General features: G+C 38.8%; 1 protein-coding gene across 1 annotated transcript; it reads right to left on the bottom strand.

Annotated features, from left to right (window-relative positions):
* Positions 1 to 4063: 4063 nt before the first annotated feature.
* parvg (parvin, gamma) lies at positions 4064 to 18309 on the bottom strand. Its single transcript, XM_069163282.1, has 13 exons — positions 18150 to 18309; positions 17274 to 17368; positions 16796 to 16860; positions 15991 to 16093; positions 15723 to 15866; positions 11690 to 11805; positions 11530 to 11585; positions 11419 to 11456; positions 11254 to 11315; positions 10074 to 10142; positions 9831 to 9932; positions 8093 to 8165; positions 4064 to 5603 (listed from the first exon to the last, which is right to left on the bottom strand). Exons 2-13 carry the CDS (start codon positions 17335 to 17337, stop codon positions 5530 to 5532), a joined length of 966 nt encoding a protein of 321 aa, XP_069019383.1. The 5' UTR covers positions 17338 to 17368; positions 18150 to 18309; the 3' UTR covers positions 4064 to 5529.
* Positions 18310 to 19922: the final 1613 nt, after the last annotated feature.

The raw sequence follows: 19922 nt of genomic DNA, 5'->3' as shown, positions 1-19922 counted from the left end.
TAATTACCATTAAAAATGATGTTACATATTTGGGGTGTGAAATGAATCAGCATTTATTGGGCTCAATGACAAGAGTAATATCAAATGTCATGATTCCTGAGCTAAACCTGCCTCTCCAGAAAACTGTCACCTGTGTTAGCTGATATAAACCTACATTAATACATAAAACTGCCGCAGAATAACCACCAGTTTATTTCTTCACTCACACTGCTGCTGCTCTGTTGGCTCTGTTCCCCGTTTCATGCACAGAGAGATGCATCTGTTCGGTGTGACAAGGGAGGCAGATATTACTCATGTTTCCTGTCAACATTTTGGATGGATTTCGACAACTATTTGTCCAGTGGGTTTTCTGGGCAGAGAGACAGCATTTGTTTTCTTCAAAATCAGCTCATGAGAAATCTGCTGTGGTGACTAAAGGCAGGAAAATATACTCACAGTCGCCTCCTAAATAGCATGAAATCATTTCTACTATATTCTCAGCCCATGTCTAATAAAGTAGGCATAAATTATGGATTTGTATTTTTCATTATACAGTACCTGTCGGAGGCGTCAGTACTAATAGTGTTCACATGGAAGAAGAGGGTGTTGCCACTGGAGCAAAACAGGTTTAATCCTTCAAACGTTTATCCTAAAATGCATTCTTGTTTGTTCTGATGGATTAGAAGCTGGTATCAGAATAAGCTGCGACCTTGACGTTGATTTACATGCAGCGGCTAAATGACGTTAATCTTCCCTGACTTTCACTTGTATTTCTGTGTCGAAAAGATCATCACAACTGCATGTCAAAGACACACAGATACTTACTGTACCCTCATACTGTATATCATGTATTAATTTTGTTTCATGATTAGGTAACATTTGAAAAAAAAAAAACATTTCACAGTTAAGATAAACTGTCAGTATGGCAACAAAAGGAGAATTTGGGAAAGGGGTTATTGAAGATCAAAATACTACAACGATACAACAACAAATTCATTTGGGGGCCAAAATATCGACATCATTAACTCTTAACAAGACATACAAGAGAAGTATAGTACTTTGACATGCCATTCATGGTGCATGTGAATTTGTTAAAAGCCATTTATGTATATAAGGAAAGCATGCTAAAATGTAGTCTGCACAAAATAATGTTACCTTACTACCTACATTATATATAATACAATATATTTTATATGAATGAACAAACTGTTGAGGAATGAACTATATATGTTTTTGTATACTTTTATACATATATAATTATATGTTACATTATCAGTTATCTTTGCACAAACAGCCCATTCAGTACCTTTCAGTTCGGTTTTCAACATTTGATTGCAGCATTTTGGTTTTATTTGCACTTGTGATGTTCTGAAACATATCTGAGCACGCTTGATCAGACGGTCCCTGACCACCAAAGCAATCCTACTGTCAATGAAATATAGAACATTTGGTGGGTGTGAACCTACATTTACAGTGGGTACGGAAAGTATTCAGACCCCTTTAAATTTTTCACTCTTTGTTTCATTGCAGCCATTTGCTAAAATCAAAAAAGTTCATTTTATTTCTCATTAATGTACACTCAGCACCCCATCTTGACAGAAAAAAACAGAAATGTAGAAATTTGTGCAAATTTATTAAAAAAGAAAAACTAAAATATCACATGGTCATAAGTATTCAGACCCTTTGCTGTGACACTCATATTTAACTCACATGCTGTCCATTTCTTCTGATCCTCCTTGAGATGGTTCTACTCCTTCATTGGAGTCCAGCTGTGTTTAATTAAACTGATTGGACTTGATTAGGAAAGGCACACACCTGTCTATATAAGACCTTACAGCTCACAGTGCATGTCAGAGCAAATGAGAATCATGAGGTCGAAGGAACTGTCCAAGGAGCTCAGAGACAGAATTGTGGCAAGGCACAGATCTGGCCAAGGTTACAAAATAATGTCTGCAGCACTCAAGGTTCCTAAGAGCACAGTGGCCTCCATAATCCTTAAATGGAAGAAGTTTGGGACGACCAGAACTCTTCCTAGACCTGGCCGTCCAGCCAAACTGAGCAATCGTGGGAGAAGAGCCTTGGTGAGAGAGGTAAAGAAGAACCCAAAGATCACTGTGGCTGAGCTCCAGAGATGCAGTAGGGAGATGGGAGAAAGTTCCACAAAGTCAACGATCACTGCAGCCCTCCACCAGTCGGGGCTTTATGGCAGAGTGGCCCGACGGAAGCCTCTCCTCAGTGCAAGACATATGAAAGCCCACATAGAGTTTGCCAAAAAACACATGAAGGACTCCCAGACTATGAGAAATAAGATTCTCTGGTCTGATGAGACCAAGATTGAACTTTTTGGCGTTAATTCTAAGCGGTATGTGTGGAGAAAACCAGGCACTGCTCATCACCTGCCCAATACAATCCCAACAGTGAAACATGGTGGTGGCAGCATCATGCTATGGGGGTGTTTTTCAGCTGCAGGGACAGAACGACTGGTTGCAATTGAAGGAATGATGAATGCGGCCAAGTACAGAGATATCCTGGAAGAAAACCTCTTCCAGAGTGCTCTGGACCTAAGACTGGGCCGAAGGTTCACCTTCCAACAAGACAATGACCCTAAGCACACAGCTAAAATAACAAAGGAGTGGCTTCGGAACAACTCTGTGACCATTCTTGACTGGCCCAGCCAGAGCTCTGACCTAAACCCAATTGAGCATCTCTGGAGAGACCTGAAAATGGCTGTCCACCAACGTTCACCATCCAACCTGACGGAACTGGAGAGGATCTGCAAGGAAGAATGGCAGAGGATCCCCAAATCCAGGTGTGAAAAGCTTGTTGCATCATTCCCAAGAAGACTCATGGCTGTACTAGCTCAAAAGGGTGCTTCTACTCAATACTGAGCAAAGGGTCTGAATACTTATGACCATGTGATATTTCAGTTTTTCTTTTTTAATAAATTTGCACAAATTTCTACATTTGTTTTTTTCTGTCAAGATGGGGTGCTGAGTGTACATTAATGAGAAATAAAATGAACTTTTTTGATTTTAGCAAATGGCTGCAATGAAACAAAGAGTGAAAAATGTAAAGGGGTCTGAATACTTTCCGTACCCACTGTCGGTTAGGTTAGGTTAGGTTAGGTAGGTTAGGTAAACTAACATAAATATGTTTTAAATAAACATACAGAGACAAACTTAATGTGACAACAGGTGTGAGATGGGGAGGTGGAGGGAGTTAAATTACTCAAAGCAGGCCAAACTAAAGCTACATTGAGTATCCAATGTTTATACTATGTACCCTCTGTTAGAGATAGGATGTGTACAATATACAAGTGGACAATATATGGAACATTGACTACATATCTGCTTGAAGAATTGAAATGGCTTCATGTAGTTTGTGTAAATCTTATTTGGGGAAATATCAAAATGAACAAAGAAAGCACTTTATTGAAAAAGTGTTCTTTCGTAGTGTAAAGCTCAGTCGAGCTTTACGCTGGTTCATGCTTTCATAAAGTAAAGTGCAATTTAATTTTCAACAAGCAAATCTGGTTCATGATCATGTGGGATGAGGGGTTTAAAGGCTATAAATTTGAAAAGAGAATATAAGACGTTTAGATTTCATAATATATAAACTGTCAACTAAATGATGAGTGAGATCAACACACACCTCACTGTCTCTCCCTGTTTCTGTCTCTGGTGTCCCTCGCTGTACAGCAGCTCCGTTTCCATCTGACTGCCGAGCACATTTGATTCTAACTTTTTGAAATGCCAGGGGAAATAAAATGTGAATTAAAAGAGTATTTTCCATCACTTCAGTGAAAATAAATAAATTGACTTCCTGAATGTCAACAAACACATCTGCAAGGAAACTGAAGGGAATAAGAAGCGTGAAAAGTGGTTGTTGTCACTGTTTAGAAATGTCATACTTTAAACTAAAGACAGAAACAATGAAATTTGCTAATACACAAACTAAATCCACAAGACTGAACCAGAGAGGCAACAGCTGGTATTATTATTATTTAACACTAAGGAACAGCTAAATATAACAGATTTACACACACAAAAATTGTAAAGGTTTGGATACATTTGAACACATGAAGTGGATGAAGAAATTATTGTTGTTTATTGAGAAGTGACAGTTAAAGACAGGTCAGCGTTAGAGCAAGAATGAAACTGCTTCAATATTGTCCGGCTGAAAGGGATGTAAAGGAGAGAAGATGAGAATGAGCTACGGGGAAAACTCGGCGACACTGACATCGACACCCAACATCCTCAACCAAAAATAAAACACGTAAACAAAGAAAGGATAAGTCAACATATAATTTATGCTGTTAACATTTGAACGTCCTTATACTGTCAACAATATGTGACCAGATGATGCATTAATATTTTACTTCATGTGCTCTGCAGGCATTAAAACATTGGCATTGTTGCTAATGAGTGTAGAACAGTGCAATTGAGGCTATTTGTTTCAATATTTTAAAGGGTAATAGTTTGAGATAATCATAGATTGTGTGTGAATTCATAGCGTTAGGTGTTTTTTCTATCAGATATGATGTAGTTGTAACCATTAAAGTAACTGTTGAGATCGTCAGACTAAATACACGAGCAGTTAGACGCATCAGACAGACTGTTATGAAGCCAGTAGATTAGTCAAAGGATCTGAAGTGCTTTATGTGGAGGTGGCACACTTGGACTGTTGTAACACACAGGAAAACTGTGGACACTTAGTGGCTGGTCTGTAAACTGTGACGGATATTTACAATGTGAGCGTTCGGGTAATTATTTTGATGTCCCGGAAGAAGTTTGGTTAATTTGTTGTTGTTGTTTTTTTGTTATTGATGTCATTGCGTTGTCAGATCTTAGCAGATATCTTTGTGAAGGAGAACACTGAAGTTGTGTTTGCATTAAGTGACTTGCATCAGCTGCTTCATTCATGCCTTTCCATTAGTGGATCAGCCAGGTATAAACAGGCATAACTTCTCACGATCAATCGTCTGATACATTCATGCCAAAACTGTTTGCTGCCACTGCCTCCACCAGCTGAACCTTGAACTCGGAAGTTTTTGGTGCCGCTTATGTGCGTGTTAAAAACACCAAAATTAAAAATGCACGTGTCAAGATGTAATCCTGTGTCCCTGAGTCATATCTTCAATTATCTGTCATTGTAATGCTGAATGTGTTTATGCAGAGCTTTGAAGGTTATATTGAAAAATGTGTCTTCTTTTCCTTCCCATAATGAGTTTAAAGATCACCTTTGAGTGATCCAGACAAATATCTGAATGATTGTTTCAAATCTCTCGAGCAACTATAGCCTTTCAGCATTTTCATATTTACATACATCCCATTACAGAAGTTATCATTTCACATTGACTTTTAATTTTAGCACATTGTAGCCAAAACTATGAAACCAGAGTTATCCTTTAAATCAGCCTAAAAGATGGCATCATCCACGTTCCTGAAAACCAGTCAACAGCCCTGTTCAGTAATTGACCAAACACTCCTCTCAGACTTGTTTGTATTTCCAGTGGCTCAGTTGGTTCCTCTTCATTTGATGTCCTCTCTCTCACTTTGCTTTGTGCTTCGTGAACAGAGCGTACAGAACCTTCAAGGTTGCAGCGATGTCCTGAGAGACGATATCTGTCACGGTATCCACAGGAGACAAAATGCACAATCAGCATCCCTGAGCCAAGCATGGAAAATATGAGGGCGCTTTTACCAACATTAGCTAATAACTATTCTCACAATCCATCCTCACAGGTCATAGATCAGGGGGCCAAAAAATAAAAGCATTAGATGCAAACGTAATCAATATGTCCTTGGTGAGATGAGATCCCAACAAAATTGCTCTCAGCTGTGAGATGCACTAACTGAATGAATGTGACATGAAGATGGACTCTACCACTGGCTAACCTAATTCTCGCACGCATCACGGTCCTGTTTTAGGCCCTGAGTGCCGGGATTCCTCATTCCATCACAGCAATTATGCCGTTAATTAAAAGGACACTAAAAATGAATTAAATTAGCGACTTGCTCCTGGCTTAGATTCATTGTGCTGGTTCTTAGGTTAACAGTTATTGTGCTGAGGCTTTCTTTTACAATTACAGGCATATATTGTGGAGAAGTTTTAGTGGTTGTGAGAGAGAGATTCAAGCTCAGAGAGAATGAGGAGCCTCTTGTCAATAATGCATCTGCAGGGAGGTGAAGTTGATCCACTTGCTATTGATCTATTCGCACACTTAGACGAGTAAGTAACTCACCCAGTCACTTACTCTAGTTCACTCTTCTCTTAGTGGAGTGATTTACTCTGTGGCCAAAAGTAAACAGTCAAACACAATCGTAAGGCACAGTAGTGATGGACTCAAAACATATAATTTTAACAACATTATAGGAGCCTACAATACAGATAAGGAGTGTTCACAAGTCACCTGGTTAGAGTTTAAACTGTTACGTAAACAACATTCATCAGAATTAAGATTTCCCTGAACTCTGTCTGAGACAAACCAAGAAAAAACAGCTCAAACGCACACAAGTTGATACATTTTTGAGTGGACATTAACTATACACATGCACAAATTATTACACCTTTATTTATCCTGTAATTGGGAATTTTGAAACTGCAGATGAATTAAAACAATACTGTATATGTAGATTAAGGATGGGCAGGCTGGCCTTGTTGTGACACATGACACGGACACTTTTGCTGCAGTCAAACACATCTCTCTCTCTCTCTCCTCTCATTTCCTGTCTGTTTCTATACTCTTCAATGTCTGATAAAGGCTAAATTTATATTTAAAAAAAATGAATTACTGATTGACTGACATTAAAAATTAGCAGATCAACAAAAAAAGTATGATAATTTCACAATCAATTAAATCTGCTGAAATGGGGAAATTTACAGCTTTAAAGTTAATTAAATGCGTTTTGGACTGTTGGTTCGGCAAAAACTAGACATCTGATGACATCTACTTGGCGTGATGGACCTTTTATGGACCAAAAGATTAATAAACAAAATGAAAGGCAGATTAAACAAAGATGAAAATAATCAATAGTCGCTGCCCTAACGTTTACTAGGAGTGGTCATCATGTTAAATCAATAGGCTAGATATAGCCTCCATAGTAATATATCAGGCAAATGTACAGATTTTTTTTCCTGGATTCCTTTGTCATATGTGGGGTCTCTTATTGTTCTTAAATCAGTCATCCATGTCAAATAGCATGGCTATGAATAACAGTATACAGTCCCAAAAAGTATCTGTATTTAAATCTTTATCAAACCCTTCACTTAATTCATGAACAGTTAATCTAGAACTTACTTTAACCTTATTAAACCGGAGACAAACTTTGATCTCTATCTGATAATATAAAGCTTTTGATTTTTGGGATAAATGCTCAGATGCTGAAGTTTTTGCCGTGAATCAAAACATTTGTTATTTTCACGGTTGGAAAATCTGATTACCTGCAGCTGCAAGTTGGAAATGACAAACACTAAATTTCCCAGAGTTTGACAGTACGCAGATACAATCTGAATATCTCTGGGATCTGCCTGATATCTGTGTGATATACAGTAGCTGTGCTTATGAATACAGATAATATATCTTCCTCCAGACAAACACGCACACACAGTAGATACAACCACAGCGGCGAAACCCTTGTGTCTATCAACGGACACCAGAGTGACATCATCCCCTTTAGACTGTCTCCCCCACTGCTCGTCTCTTAATGAACGACAATGGCCTCGGACTGAGCCAATCATCCGCTGTGATACTCATCGAGACACGAGTTGCACTCATTCATATTCCGCAAGCAATTCTGCCTCTCCCTCCAAAACGCTGTCAAAGCCGCACTCCACGGTGCAGCGGAGATTAACTCAAACTGCCGGAGCGATCCCCCCCTCCTCGTCTCGCATACAAACTGATTTTGGCGTTTCCCTGTCATCCAGATAAATGATCCTGCTAGAGGATATCATGTGAATTAGTTTGACATTACTGTCTTGGAGCTCCAGTGTTGTTGTTTTACTTACAGTTCTACTGTTTGTGTATTTTTCATTCTCTGTGCCTGGCATTTTAATTTAAGTAAATCTGCTGTGAACAAGTCGGAGTGTGTGAACCCGAGTGTTTTTTCCTCACCTTGTGGGTCAACACTGGACAGTTCCAGGCCAGTATCATTCAGGAGGTCCAAGGCCAAGGTCACATTGTGAAGCTAGAGGTCAAAGAAAAACCAAACACTTAAGACATAATCATAATTTAACCCAAATGAGTAAAACATATTTGAAATTCAGTTGTAAACTCTATTTATGGTAAAACATGTACATTTTCTACTGGAATGAAACAAACAACTGTTATATTTTAATATACTTTTGGGAAAACATTTATTCATATCCAGCATGGATATGTAAGTTAAGTATATTTACTTAACGACTAAGTTTTGAGGTGCTTGAACTCGTGTATTTCCATAATGTAACTTTCCACTTCAACTCCACGACATCTATACATGTATTTTCCACTCGATTGCATTTATCTGGCAGCTATATCAGCTAGTTACTTTTCAAATCATTCAGACACATTTTATTCATGCATAGAATATTAAGTGTTGATAATTAAACGAACAGTATTAAAAATTTATAATTCGATCTACCATTACAAACATTAAATGTTGATTAAATTTATATCCACAACATAGTGCAATACTCCAGCTTCCCTATTACCACTACTGTTTAGACCACATAGAATATGATTAAAGAAAATCAGTTCTTTAGCTCTTCTGTAACTGTTGTCACAGGTGCATCATATTGCTGAGTGATCGTGAATACTTTCTGCCTGGTATATTAAATTAAATTAGGATTTACAACTCAATGTACCAAATGTGTGCACGCATGTCAGTGCTAATTACTACTGCAGAGTTTTACATGTAGTAGCCTACAAATTGTTAGCGGGTCTTTTTACAGCTGATGACATCTTAGCAGTCTATGCAGCTGTACATTTTGATTACATGGCGTTAATTGGCCAATAAAATTCATCTATGCATCTATTTATGTTGTGTTTGTGTATTAGTATGTATTTGTGCATCATTTCCATGAAGTTGTAACTACATCTGTGAAATATCCTCTGGTCAAGAACTGGAAAACACCTAAATTGTAGATGTATTATGTACTATTACAATGATATTTGATCTACTATATAATGTATTATGGATCAGACTTTCATGTATTTATCACTAAGTTTTCTCTTTTCAAAATATAAAAAAATCTGATAATTTGTGTCACAGTATCTTCATTCAGTAAGTTATTCATGAACTCAACTTATCCATGATAAAAGGGCCATGACTTGTTCATAGACCCATCATATTGCCTCAAGTAAAGTGGGATCAAAGATAGCATTGCAAGTGAGCTGTGACACAGAAGTAGTTATGCATCTACTTTTATTATGGGAATTGTCAAATATTAATTTTTATCATATAATGGAAGAGGGTTTTGGATCACGTTTTGGTACTGTAGCCTATTATCTGCTGCGCTCTTGTGGGAATTAGATTAGATTAGCGCAAATTAGATATGAAGGATGTGTAATATATTCTCAGTACTTGTGAATTAGAATAAATAAATATGTGTCTATTTAAATGTTCACAGAAAATCAGTAAAACGTGAAATTAATTTTAATTGAAATAGGCAGTTTGTATTTTAAACAGTTGATTTTTGATAAAAAAAAAAAAAAAAAAAAAAAAAAAAACCATCACAAATGACAAAAATAATCATCTGTGAGCATCTACAGGCTGGATGATGATGGCGTTGTATGTGAGCCTCTGTTCAGTCTTAACTTAGCACCTCTCTGAAGAGGCACGTCATGAATCCAAAGTGAGTCCATACCATACCATCTCAGAGTCATTGACAGGGGTCAGGTTAAAGCCAAAGAGCGGGATGAAGAACCCCTCCAACTGTCCGATCAGCAGCAGCAGGATGACGCCATCAGCAAACTGGACAGGAAACAAACAGGACATTGGAGCATGTCCATGGAAGGTGATGAAATCTCAGGGGAGGTAATCGGTGAGTTTTTTTGTTTTTTATCAGAGAAGCGTGTAAGCACAACAGAACAATGTTCAGCTATTGGTCTGTACCTGTTTGTCCATATCAGCCACCTGTAGGCCCATAGTCGTCACATTCTGGTTGACAAAATGTAAGATAGCCTGAAAATGGAAAAATTAAACAGTAGAAATTGCAAGTCAGCCTTATTTAAAGTATTTTTTAAAGGTATCTTCATCAAAACCTCACACTTCAGTTTGTAGCCAGGATGAAGGATTGTAAAATCGGACTCCTAAACGAATAGAAGCTTTGTGACTCTGCACTGCACGACTGCATTGAAATCAGTGCTAAAAGGATTTGTCAATTAATAGATTAGTCAAACAACTGAAAACTGTCAATGCTAACATTTTTTTAATTGACCTTTTTCACAACTTTGGCTTGTCTTAACGGGCGAAGCACGGGTGAGACGAGTTTTGTTAGCGACATGACCCTGGTTTCAGCTCATCTAAATGGAGTGCAGTGATTTTTAATATTATTGATTACGCCTGTGCTATGACATGCCAAAATGTATGCTGGAAAAAAAGGTCTATTATTTTAGATTCAAGGTTCTCATCAGCACAGAGGCTGATGGGGAATGTAGTCCAAAACCAAATTCTTAGTTAAATCATAACTTTGACCTGGTGAAGGCACTAAATCAAAAGCAAGAGGATAGCCTAAGTTTTTACAGTTAATCCTGAGCAGGACACAAATGTTTGTACCAAATCTCATGGCAGTTTGTTCAATAGTTGTCAAGAAATCTCGCTCTAAACTAAAACATGAGCCTCATGGTGGCGCAACAGGAAAAGGAAGACAATCACCAAAGTCAGTAGGTTTTTTCAAACATTTGTTGGTTCCACCTTCTAATGTGTTCAGATTTTCCTTCTCTCCTCTGTAATTTATCATTGCAAATGGAATATCTTTAGGTTTTGAGGATTTTTGGAAAATTATTAATGTACATTAATAAATGAACAAAATAATTATGATTTGCAACTCTACGTGGGAATGATTAATTGTAAGAGGACCAAAAAGCTTTTTTTTTTTGCACATTTGATCCATATTCTTATCCCACAGATGCCAACTCTACATCCATCAGGTTTATACTTTAGGTTCAGGTTATAATAACAAACACAGTGTGACATTTACTTTCTGCTCTAACACATTTCCTCTCTCACTGTGGAGATGAGAGAGTCAACACCTCACAACATCTCAGCACTTCTTCTCCTGTCCTCGTTATACCTTCTTCACTGTGTTGACCTTCTGAGCGTCAAGCTTCAGCAGTTGGTCGATAGGATCCTCCCCTGGGTGACCAGACAGCCAGAAAAATGTGTTAGTAGGCTGTAATGCTGTTTGGATGACATTCAAGAAGTCACATCAGCTCAACCTCTGACTACTCTCACTCACTTTCAGTGTTACCAGGGGAGTCTGAGCCGGCTTCGCTGCTGAAAAAGTCAAAAAACCTGAGGTGAGTTTTTCTCACATTTACAGCATCGCGCAGGACAGAAATCCACTCACCTTTCCTCTGTGAGGACTTCCGTCTGCATGTCTGATTTGATGCCACTTCTGCTGACCTGGGTGGAAATGAAAGTGAACCACAAGTCAGCAGCAATTCCACAAAGTGTGTTTGAGACAGAGGTGGAGCAGAAAAACTGCTGAAGCTTGAGGTGAAACTCACTTCCAAAACTATAACCTCAACCTTCACATTGGGTGGCAAATCCAGTTCGGGCTGGAAACATCTCACCATGGCAACCAGCAGATGAATAGTGGCCAGAAGGTCTTTGTTGTGGATGACTGTAAGGCAAACAGCAGAGAACAAAACACACACACACACACACACACACACACACACACACACACACACACACACAAAATCAGCTAACACTGATGTGACACAGTTCACCGACATCTATTTTGGAAACAAAGAAAGGCCGTGAGCATCTTGGATTCATAAAGAGGATGAACAGCTGGCACAGCTGGCACAGTGGTGCACACACAACAACCTGGAGCTGAATATGCACAAAACTGTGGAGATGCCCCCCAGCACTGCTCCTTCTCTCCTCTGGCAGGCGCTACAGAGCACTATACTTCAACACTACCAAACACAAGAACAGTTTTTTCCCACTCCATCACCTGTCACTGTTAAATATATATACTGCACAGAGTCAAGCACCCATGCATATACTGTATATATTCCCTGATATGTATGAAAGGTAATTTATTCTCTATACATCTAATATTTATTTCAGCATGTCGTGCACACTAACATCTTTGCACGACATCTTTGAATAACATCTACTGGGACAGTAAAAATCATTTGCACATGGGTTGTGAGGCAGACATGACATCCCACCGCCACCACACTACTTTAATAGGCTACTTATACAAATTGAATTGTGTTGCTATTGTTGTCCTGTTTTCACTCTGTCCTGTCTTGTTTCTTTTTCTAGTATATTTTAATCTTTATTTCTTCTGATGTCTGTTGTTGCATGTGTACTGAGAGCTGCTGCACACTAAAGCTAATTCCTCATCTCTGTCAACTGATGTGGCCAATTGATCTGAACCTGATTCTGATCATTATTATTTAACTGTGTAATTTAATTACATCTGAACACTTTAGGTTGAATTTCTTCAATTTTCAGATTTTCATGAAATCAAAGAACAGCCATTCTATGTAATTATATATAGTATGCATTCACTTTCTGAAATTACTGTACGTCGACAGTATTTAAAGCGCTTTAGTCTCAACACTGGCCTCACAGTCATTTTTTTGTCAGCCCCATTGTTTTTTGTTACTCTCCTACAGCCCAATCAGAGCTCTATTATGTTACTGCGGCTGCTTCACAGTAAAAGCATTAGAATGGTGAAACATGGGGTGGCTTTTATTGCGAAGCAGTGGCAGGACTTGCTGTGTTTTTAGATTAGATTAAATTAGACTTTATTAATCCTACAGTGGGGAAATTTAGTCGTCGCAGCAGCACATACACAGTATGAACAAATTTACAAATACGTATGAAATAAAAAAAAATATGAGATAAAAAATAATTATTTTAGAAAAAAATAAGAGCAATAAAAGAATAAATACACACACAGAATATATACACAAAAACAAATAAAATGAAATAAAATAAAGATAAATATAAAATAAAATAAAGATAAATAAATACAGCTATATATATATACAGTGGGTACGGAAAGTATTCAGACCCCTTTACATTTTTCACTCTTTGTTTCATTGCAGCCATTTGCTAAAATCAAAAAAGTTCATTTTATTTCTCATTAATGTACACTCAGCACCCCATCTTGACAGAAAAAAACAGAAATGGAGAAATTTGTGCAAATTTATTAAAAAAGAAAAACTGAAATATCACATGGTCATAAGTATTCAGACCCTTTGCTGTGACACTCATATTTAACTCACATGCTGTCCATTTCTTCTGATCCTCCTTGAGATGGTTCTACTCCTTCATTGGAGTCCAGCTGTGTTTAATTAAACTGATTGGACTTGATTAGGAAAGGCACACACCTGTCTATATAAGACCTTACAGCTCACAGTGCATGTCAGAGCAAATGAGAATCATGAGGTCGAAGGAACTGTCCAAGGAGCTCAGAGACAGAATTGTGGCAAGGCACAGATCTGGCCATGGTTACAAAATAATTTCTGCAGCACTCAAGGTTCCTAAGAGCACAGTGGCCTCCATAATCCTTAAATGGAAGAAGTTTGGGACGACCAGAACTCTTCCTAGACCTGGCCGTCCAGCCAAACTGAGCAATCGTGGGAGAAGAGCCTTGGTGAGAGAGGTAAAGAAGAACCCAAAGATCACTGTGGCTGAGCTCCAGAGATGCAGTAGGGAGATGGGAGAAAGTTCCACAAAGTCAACTATCACTGCAGCCCTCCACCAGTCGGGGCTTTATGGCAGAGTGGCCCGACGGAAGCCTCTCCTCAGTGCAAGACATATGAAAGCCCGCATAGAGTTTGCCAAAAAACACATGAAGGACTCCCAGACTATGAGAAATAAGATTCTCTGGTCTGATGAGACCAAGATTGAACTTTTTGGCGTTAATTCTAAGCGGTATGTGTGGAGAAAACCAGGCACTGCTCATCACCTGCCCAATACAATCCCAACAGTGAAACATGGTGGTGGCAGCATCATGCTATGGGGGTGTTTTTCAGCTGCAGGGACAGAACGACTGGTTGCAATTGAAGGAAAGATGAATGCGGCCAAGTACAGAGATATCCTGGAAGAAAACCTCTTCCAGAGTGCTCTGGACCTCAGACTGGGCCGAAGGTTCACCTTCCAACAAGACAATGACCCTAAGCACACAGCTAAAATAACAAAGGAGTGGCTTCGGAACAACTCTGTGACCATCCTTGACTGGCCCAGCCAGAGTCCTGACCTAAACCCAATTGAGCATCTCTGGAGAGACCTGAAAATGGCTGTCCACCAACGTTCACCATCCAACCTGACGGAACTGGAGAGGATCTGCAAGGAAGAATGGCAGAGGATCCCCAAATCCAGGTGTGAAAAGCTTGTTGCATCATTCCCAAGAAGACTCATGGCTGTACTTGCTCAAAAGGGTGCTTCTACTCAATACTGAGCAAAGGGTCTGAATACTTATGACCATGTGATATTTCAGTTTTTCTTTTTTAATAAATTTGCACAAATTTCTACATTTCTGTTTTTTTCTGTCAAGATGGGGTGCTGAGTGTACATTAATGAGAAATAAAATGAACTTTTTTGATTTTAGCAAATGGCTGCAATGAAACAAAGAGTGAAAAATTTAAAGGGGTCTGAATACTTTCCCACTGTACCCACTGTATATACCACAGCGTATGTAGTGCAAAACAAGACTTGGTCATTTTTGCCATTTTATTTTTTCAAATTTGTTTGAAATATTAGAGGTAGTAATGGAAGGTGTATGCAGCAGGTTGCTCATGTCGAGATTCTAAGCAAGGTAACCAGCTTCCCTCTGCTGTGCCCTGCTGTTGTGTGGAGAACACTCATTTTTGGTTCAGTATTATTTGCTGTAGTATGAAATTGAATCTGTTGATAACAGCAAGTAAACACTGTTTCCTCAAATAAATATGTTTGAAAATAACACTTAGTCTAAGTATGATATATGATATGGGGTGGCTGTGATTCAGAGGGTAGAGCAGGTTACCTGCCGAATGTGAGGTTAGTGGTTAGATACCCAGTTCCTCCTGTCCACATGCCAAAGTGTCCTTCGGCAAGACACAAAACCTCAAGTTGATCCCCAGCACTTGCCATTTTACTGTCTCCTAAAAACATCTATCTGAAATGTAAATTCCCCTTTTTAAATATTTTAGGTCATTTCAAGAGAAAGAAAAGTGAATTCAAGTTGCTCAGAGTCTGCCTCTGCCCTCTAAGATTATGTTCTAAGGTTATGCAACCATGAGCACTTCAAATTTCACCGTTAGGTGTTCAGTTGCTTTTAGAATTCCAGTTATTAAATGTCCTCTCATTGCTCCATACACCAGCACTATCAAACAATCCACTGACAGGTAATTAAAACAGAACCCCATAATGTCAGTAAGTCTTATCTGCACTAAAATCCCTCACAGTTGGTGCAAGCTTATTTGGCACACTTGAGCTAGCACCAAATCCTGTTGTGATGTGATGGGGTGCCAGCAGAGACCATTTGTTCACTTGTTGCTTTGATGCTGCTGCCCAGTCAGCTGCATGACTCACGTTTGACGTCCCATTTGATGTGACTGCTGTCCTGAAGGCCCAGCCTCTTGTTCAGCTCCTCCAGGATCACTTCCAGCTTGCGGATCTGAGCCACGCTGGTCAGTGCGATGTCAGCCATTGTCAAGTGGATGCCAGCCAACCTGGCTGGAGAGAGCAAGTTATTATTTGTGATGTTAGAGCAACTGTTTCACAGCTTTAGGGACCTTTTAATTTGAATAACGATTAAGTGGAATATGATTAATGAAATATCAAATGTGGATTATCTCACCCAGCAGGTGATGAAGCACCAGTCCATCATAGAGATCTTCCTCCAGATTCTGAACCACTATGTGCTCCGATTTCAAACTCCTATTGATCCAATCAACCAATGCCTACCATGACACAATTCATCACAGTTGGAGACATCAAACACTCTCATCTTCTTGCATTCATTTTTCTTTTGCCAGTGAGGCAAATGAAAAAAACCCAGCATGAAACTTTGTTTTTTTAAATTTTCTAAATCAATTTTCTGGGACAATACGATCTTGGAATAGATGGAAATGGTGAGGGAAGCAGAATATTACCCAAAAATCAACTCATATTTTATTGCTTTCCTGTACCTATAATGCTGCTGTAGCGAAAATATTTCCCCTTGGGGATTAATAAAGTATCTATCTATCTATCTATCTATCTATCTATCTATCTATCTATCTACCTACCTACCTACCTACATTTCATTGTTTTCCTCCTGAATCTACATGTAAGACACGTCAGGCTTATTTAGAATTTTCCATTTGCATGAAACACTTGTGCTGCCATCTTTATCTATAACAATGTTTTAAAATCGGATCCAGCAGACTGTCGGCTCCTCGCTGTGACTCTCTGATCTGTCTCCCATCACCTCTTATAATTATGTTCATTAAAATTTCACTGATCCTTCCACCCCTCTCCCTGCATCAGATATTATTCATACTCTTTACTACATGCGGGAGCACATTATAAAAGTAGGAAAAACATTATGGAGATGTCTTTCGTGTGTAACGTTTATAGTAAGATTCAGAAAATGCCCTCTATTGCAGAAATCCATTTCTCACCTCCTTCAGCTTTTCAAATTGGGGGTCTTTTAAAGATGTTGGCTGAATGACTTTCTGCTTGCCTCCTGTGGGAATATAAAAACAAATTGCACTGGTCATTTTTGTTTTTTTTACATCAATTAAGATGAATAGCTCTCATCATTTTATATATTTTGGATATTTAAATATGGTTTGTATACATTTTGGAAATACAGTAACTGCTTTAATCAATAATTTCATATGGATGAACAAAAACTCTGCAATATGGAGTGTTTTAGTCTCTTTTGGCTTATTGTTTTGGTTTTATGGCCAATTTCAGCTCTCAAGAGCTGTTTCCAGAAGCAGCCAGTGGCTTAAAAAAAAAGACTGATAAACACACTATATGGAGGAATGCAGAAAGTTAGCTGGTGAACTTAGTGGTGGATTTAGCTACTAACTTAACAGATGAGTAACTGCAAGTGTGAAGGGATATTTACTGGTTTGTTAAATGCACACATACCCTGAAAAGACTCCACTTCCACAGTGTCTTCCTCTTTGTGATATTCAAAGATGTGACCCTCCATCACTCTCCTCCTCAAGGGGATATGTTCACTTCTACTGGCAAATGTCAATTGTCAATTGTGCTCACACCCTTCAGAAGAAGGACTTCAACATTATTAAACAGCAGAATGAAGAAACACTTTGTCCATCAACATGTTTGACAGAAGGTCTCTCACTCAGAATTGTCCTTTATTGTGAGAGTCCTTCACCACAATGTTCAGCTTGCAGCTGCTGCAGGGGATCGACTCGCTGACCAGCAGTAGAAAATGCTGATTGTACTGACAGACAGCTTACTGCTGAGTGGAAATATTACACCTTCTGTTTTTCAAGTAAAATTTTAAAAAAAACAGTCTTGTGGTTAACTCAACAACAATGCACTGCCAGAGTAAAATCTTTAGAAGGATTTTTTTTTTTCTGATTAAAAATGTAGAAGTTTCTAAAAACACAGAGGAACACAGAATTGAAGTGGTCAAAAACACGTCACGCTGAGAGGAAGACATTTATTTTCCTCACTTCCTTTTCTCTATTTTTGTTTTTCACACTCAGGACATCAAGTAATGTTGATCCCTGCAGAGCTCTACTTCTCCTTCTGAACATTTTGAATCTTATGGTCTGAGACAGAGCACAGCAAACACATAAAGTAACCCACTCTGACAAAACAGACGTGGCCTGGAGCGTGTCAAACTGTTGTTTCCTGAGTCCGGAGAAGAGCGAAGCCTCGATGAGCAACTTTTCTTACCCTGTATGTTTTATGTGTGTGTAGCTTCCTCTTCCTGAAGTTGACAGTAATTTTCAAACAAGGTCATAAACAGAAAGTCCTTTTGAATAAGCTTACCGTCAGCAATCTGAGAGCGACTCGACAGTCGGGTGACTTCTGCAGAATTGAGTTCCTTAACTGATGTCAACTCCAGAAAATGTCAAAAGAGAAGCCTCTTGTGAATTCTATCGATGCAAAAAGGCCCCGACTGCGCTCAATTTCAAACCGTCGCTGTAAAAGAAAATAACATGTCACAGGGTCGAAAGGGAAGATAAGCACAAACGAGAGGATGTGGCTGAGAAGGTAACACTTCCTCTTTTTGATACAGGCTTTGCAGCGGAGCTGATGAGGGCGTTTATGTTGTGTGTGTCATGATCTGTGTTTGAGACTTTAATAATAAGTATGTGTTAAGGGGAAGAGAGCAGGGAGAACTCTTTGGTACAAATGCATTGTTTGGAAAACCACACTTCAGGAGGGCAGAGAGAAACGTGACACTCGGAGGCCTGAACCACTCAGGCGCCACTCACACATCTCCATCTGCGACCGACCGGATCAATTTGCCGTCATCTGGTCTCCAGCCTTCTCCAGTCTGCAGCAAACACAACAAAAAAAGAGAAAGAGATAGCGAGAACAAAACAACAGCCTCTGTGTGCACCGGCCTTGTTGAAGAAGAGAAAAAGGACCACCTATCAGCCAGACGAAGGGGCAATTTGGGGGATGTGGAAGGTTACCATAGCAACAAAGGAATGAGACAAGAAAATAAAGGACTAAAATAAACCCATAATTCCTTTAGCGAAACTCAAATTGCAGGAATCGTCTGTTCCAAAGCCAATCTCGCTCAAAAGCCAAAGTAAATCTAACCTATCACATAACTAAGGGGTGAAATGAAATTCTCATTCTGTTTGATTCCAGGCATTTATTTCTTGACAGGGAAGATAAAAAAAATAAAAAAAATGCACACAGTTTAGCCATCCAGTCCTAACACAGACTAGACTGACTCATCCATTCTCTCAATAATTCAGCCTGACTCTATAAATGCAAGAGCAGTCGTGCGCTGTACACCTTAGCAGGTCTCCCGGTGGCACCGCAGGGCCAGCTCTGCTTCAGGAGTAGCAAGAGGTCCAGTCCTCCACGGAGACTCCTCTGAAAGGCCGGTCAATGTGAAGGGACTCTGACTGGGAATCTCCTGAGACGGCGAGAACGCTCTGCACTTAAGGCAGGAGGCAACAGAATCAGCTTTTAAATATGGCTTGAAATATGATGTGCATAGCTCAGAGTTAACAAGGATCATTGACACTTCCTTCAGCTATTAAGAAGTGACTAAAGTAAAGATATGGAAGAATATAAAATATAGTCAGATATAATAGAACATAAAGCCTTTTCAATCTCAGTTTGACACTTTGGGAAATATGTATTTTGCTTTATTGCAGAAACTTTAACATTTGCTTTTTTTTCTCTTACTGAAAAAATAGCATACTAACTTTGACAGTACATGGTAATTCTGTGTATTTTCTACCTAACTAATCGGGCAGCTCTCTACTGATCTGTAAATCCAGTCATGATGAAGCCAAATAAAAAAGCCCACCTAACTTCCGCTAAAGCTAACTAACATAGCACCATTTCAGCTTTCAACTCAAGTGAAATTCATGATGGTAATGTAGCCTTTTATGCACAAAGTATTATTAATTCAATTATATTTTCAATCATCTATGGACTACACTTGTGATTATCTAGTCTAGTCAAAATCTATTTTCAAAACTAAAGAACAAAATATTAAATTGTAAATGAATTTATACGACTGCTAATCACTGTTACTATCTTTATAGAGCAAGTGCTTCACATAGTGCAGCA

The sequence above is a fragment of the Embiotoca jacksoni genome, unplaced genomic scaffold, assembly GCF_022577435.1.
Source record: "Embiotoca jacksoni isolate LCO1_2020_lvr unplaced genomic scaffold, fEmbJac1.0.p SCAF_3, whole genome shotgun sequence".
In the NCBI taxonomy this organism is placed as follows: domain Eukaryota; kingdom Metazoa; phylum Chordata; class Actinopteri; family Embiotocidae; genus Embiotoca; species Embiotoca jacksoni.
The sequence above is the reverse complement of the archived record's forward strand: the minus strand, read 5'-3'. Positions and strand labels throughout refer to the sequence as shown.

What these genes read in the sequence shown, in the direction of transcription:
- parvg (XM_069163282.1), bottom strand. Translation starts at nt 17,337, where the DNA reads ATGGAGGGTCACATCTTTGAATATCACAAAGAGGAAGACACTGTGGAA. An exon ending in AATTTGAAAAGCTGAAGGAG is followed by an intron (nt 16,094 to 16,795) that starts GTGAGAAATGGA and finishes GTGTCATGGTAG; the next exon opens with GCATTGGTTGATTGGATCAA. An exon ending in TGGCTGATATGGACAAACAG is followed by an intron (nt 9,933 to 10,073) that starts GTACAGACCAAT and finishes TTTCCTGTCCAG; the next exon opens with TTTGCTGATGGCGTCATCCT.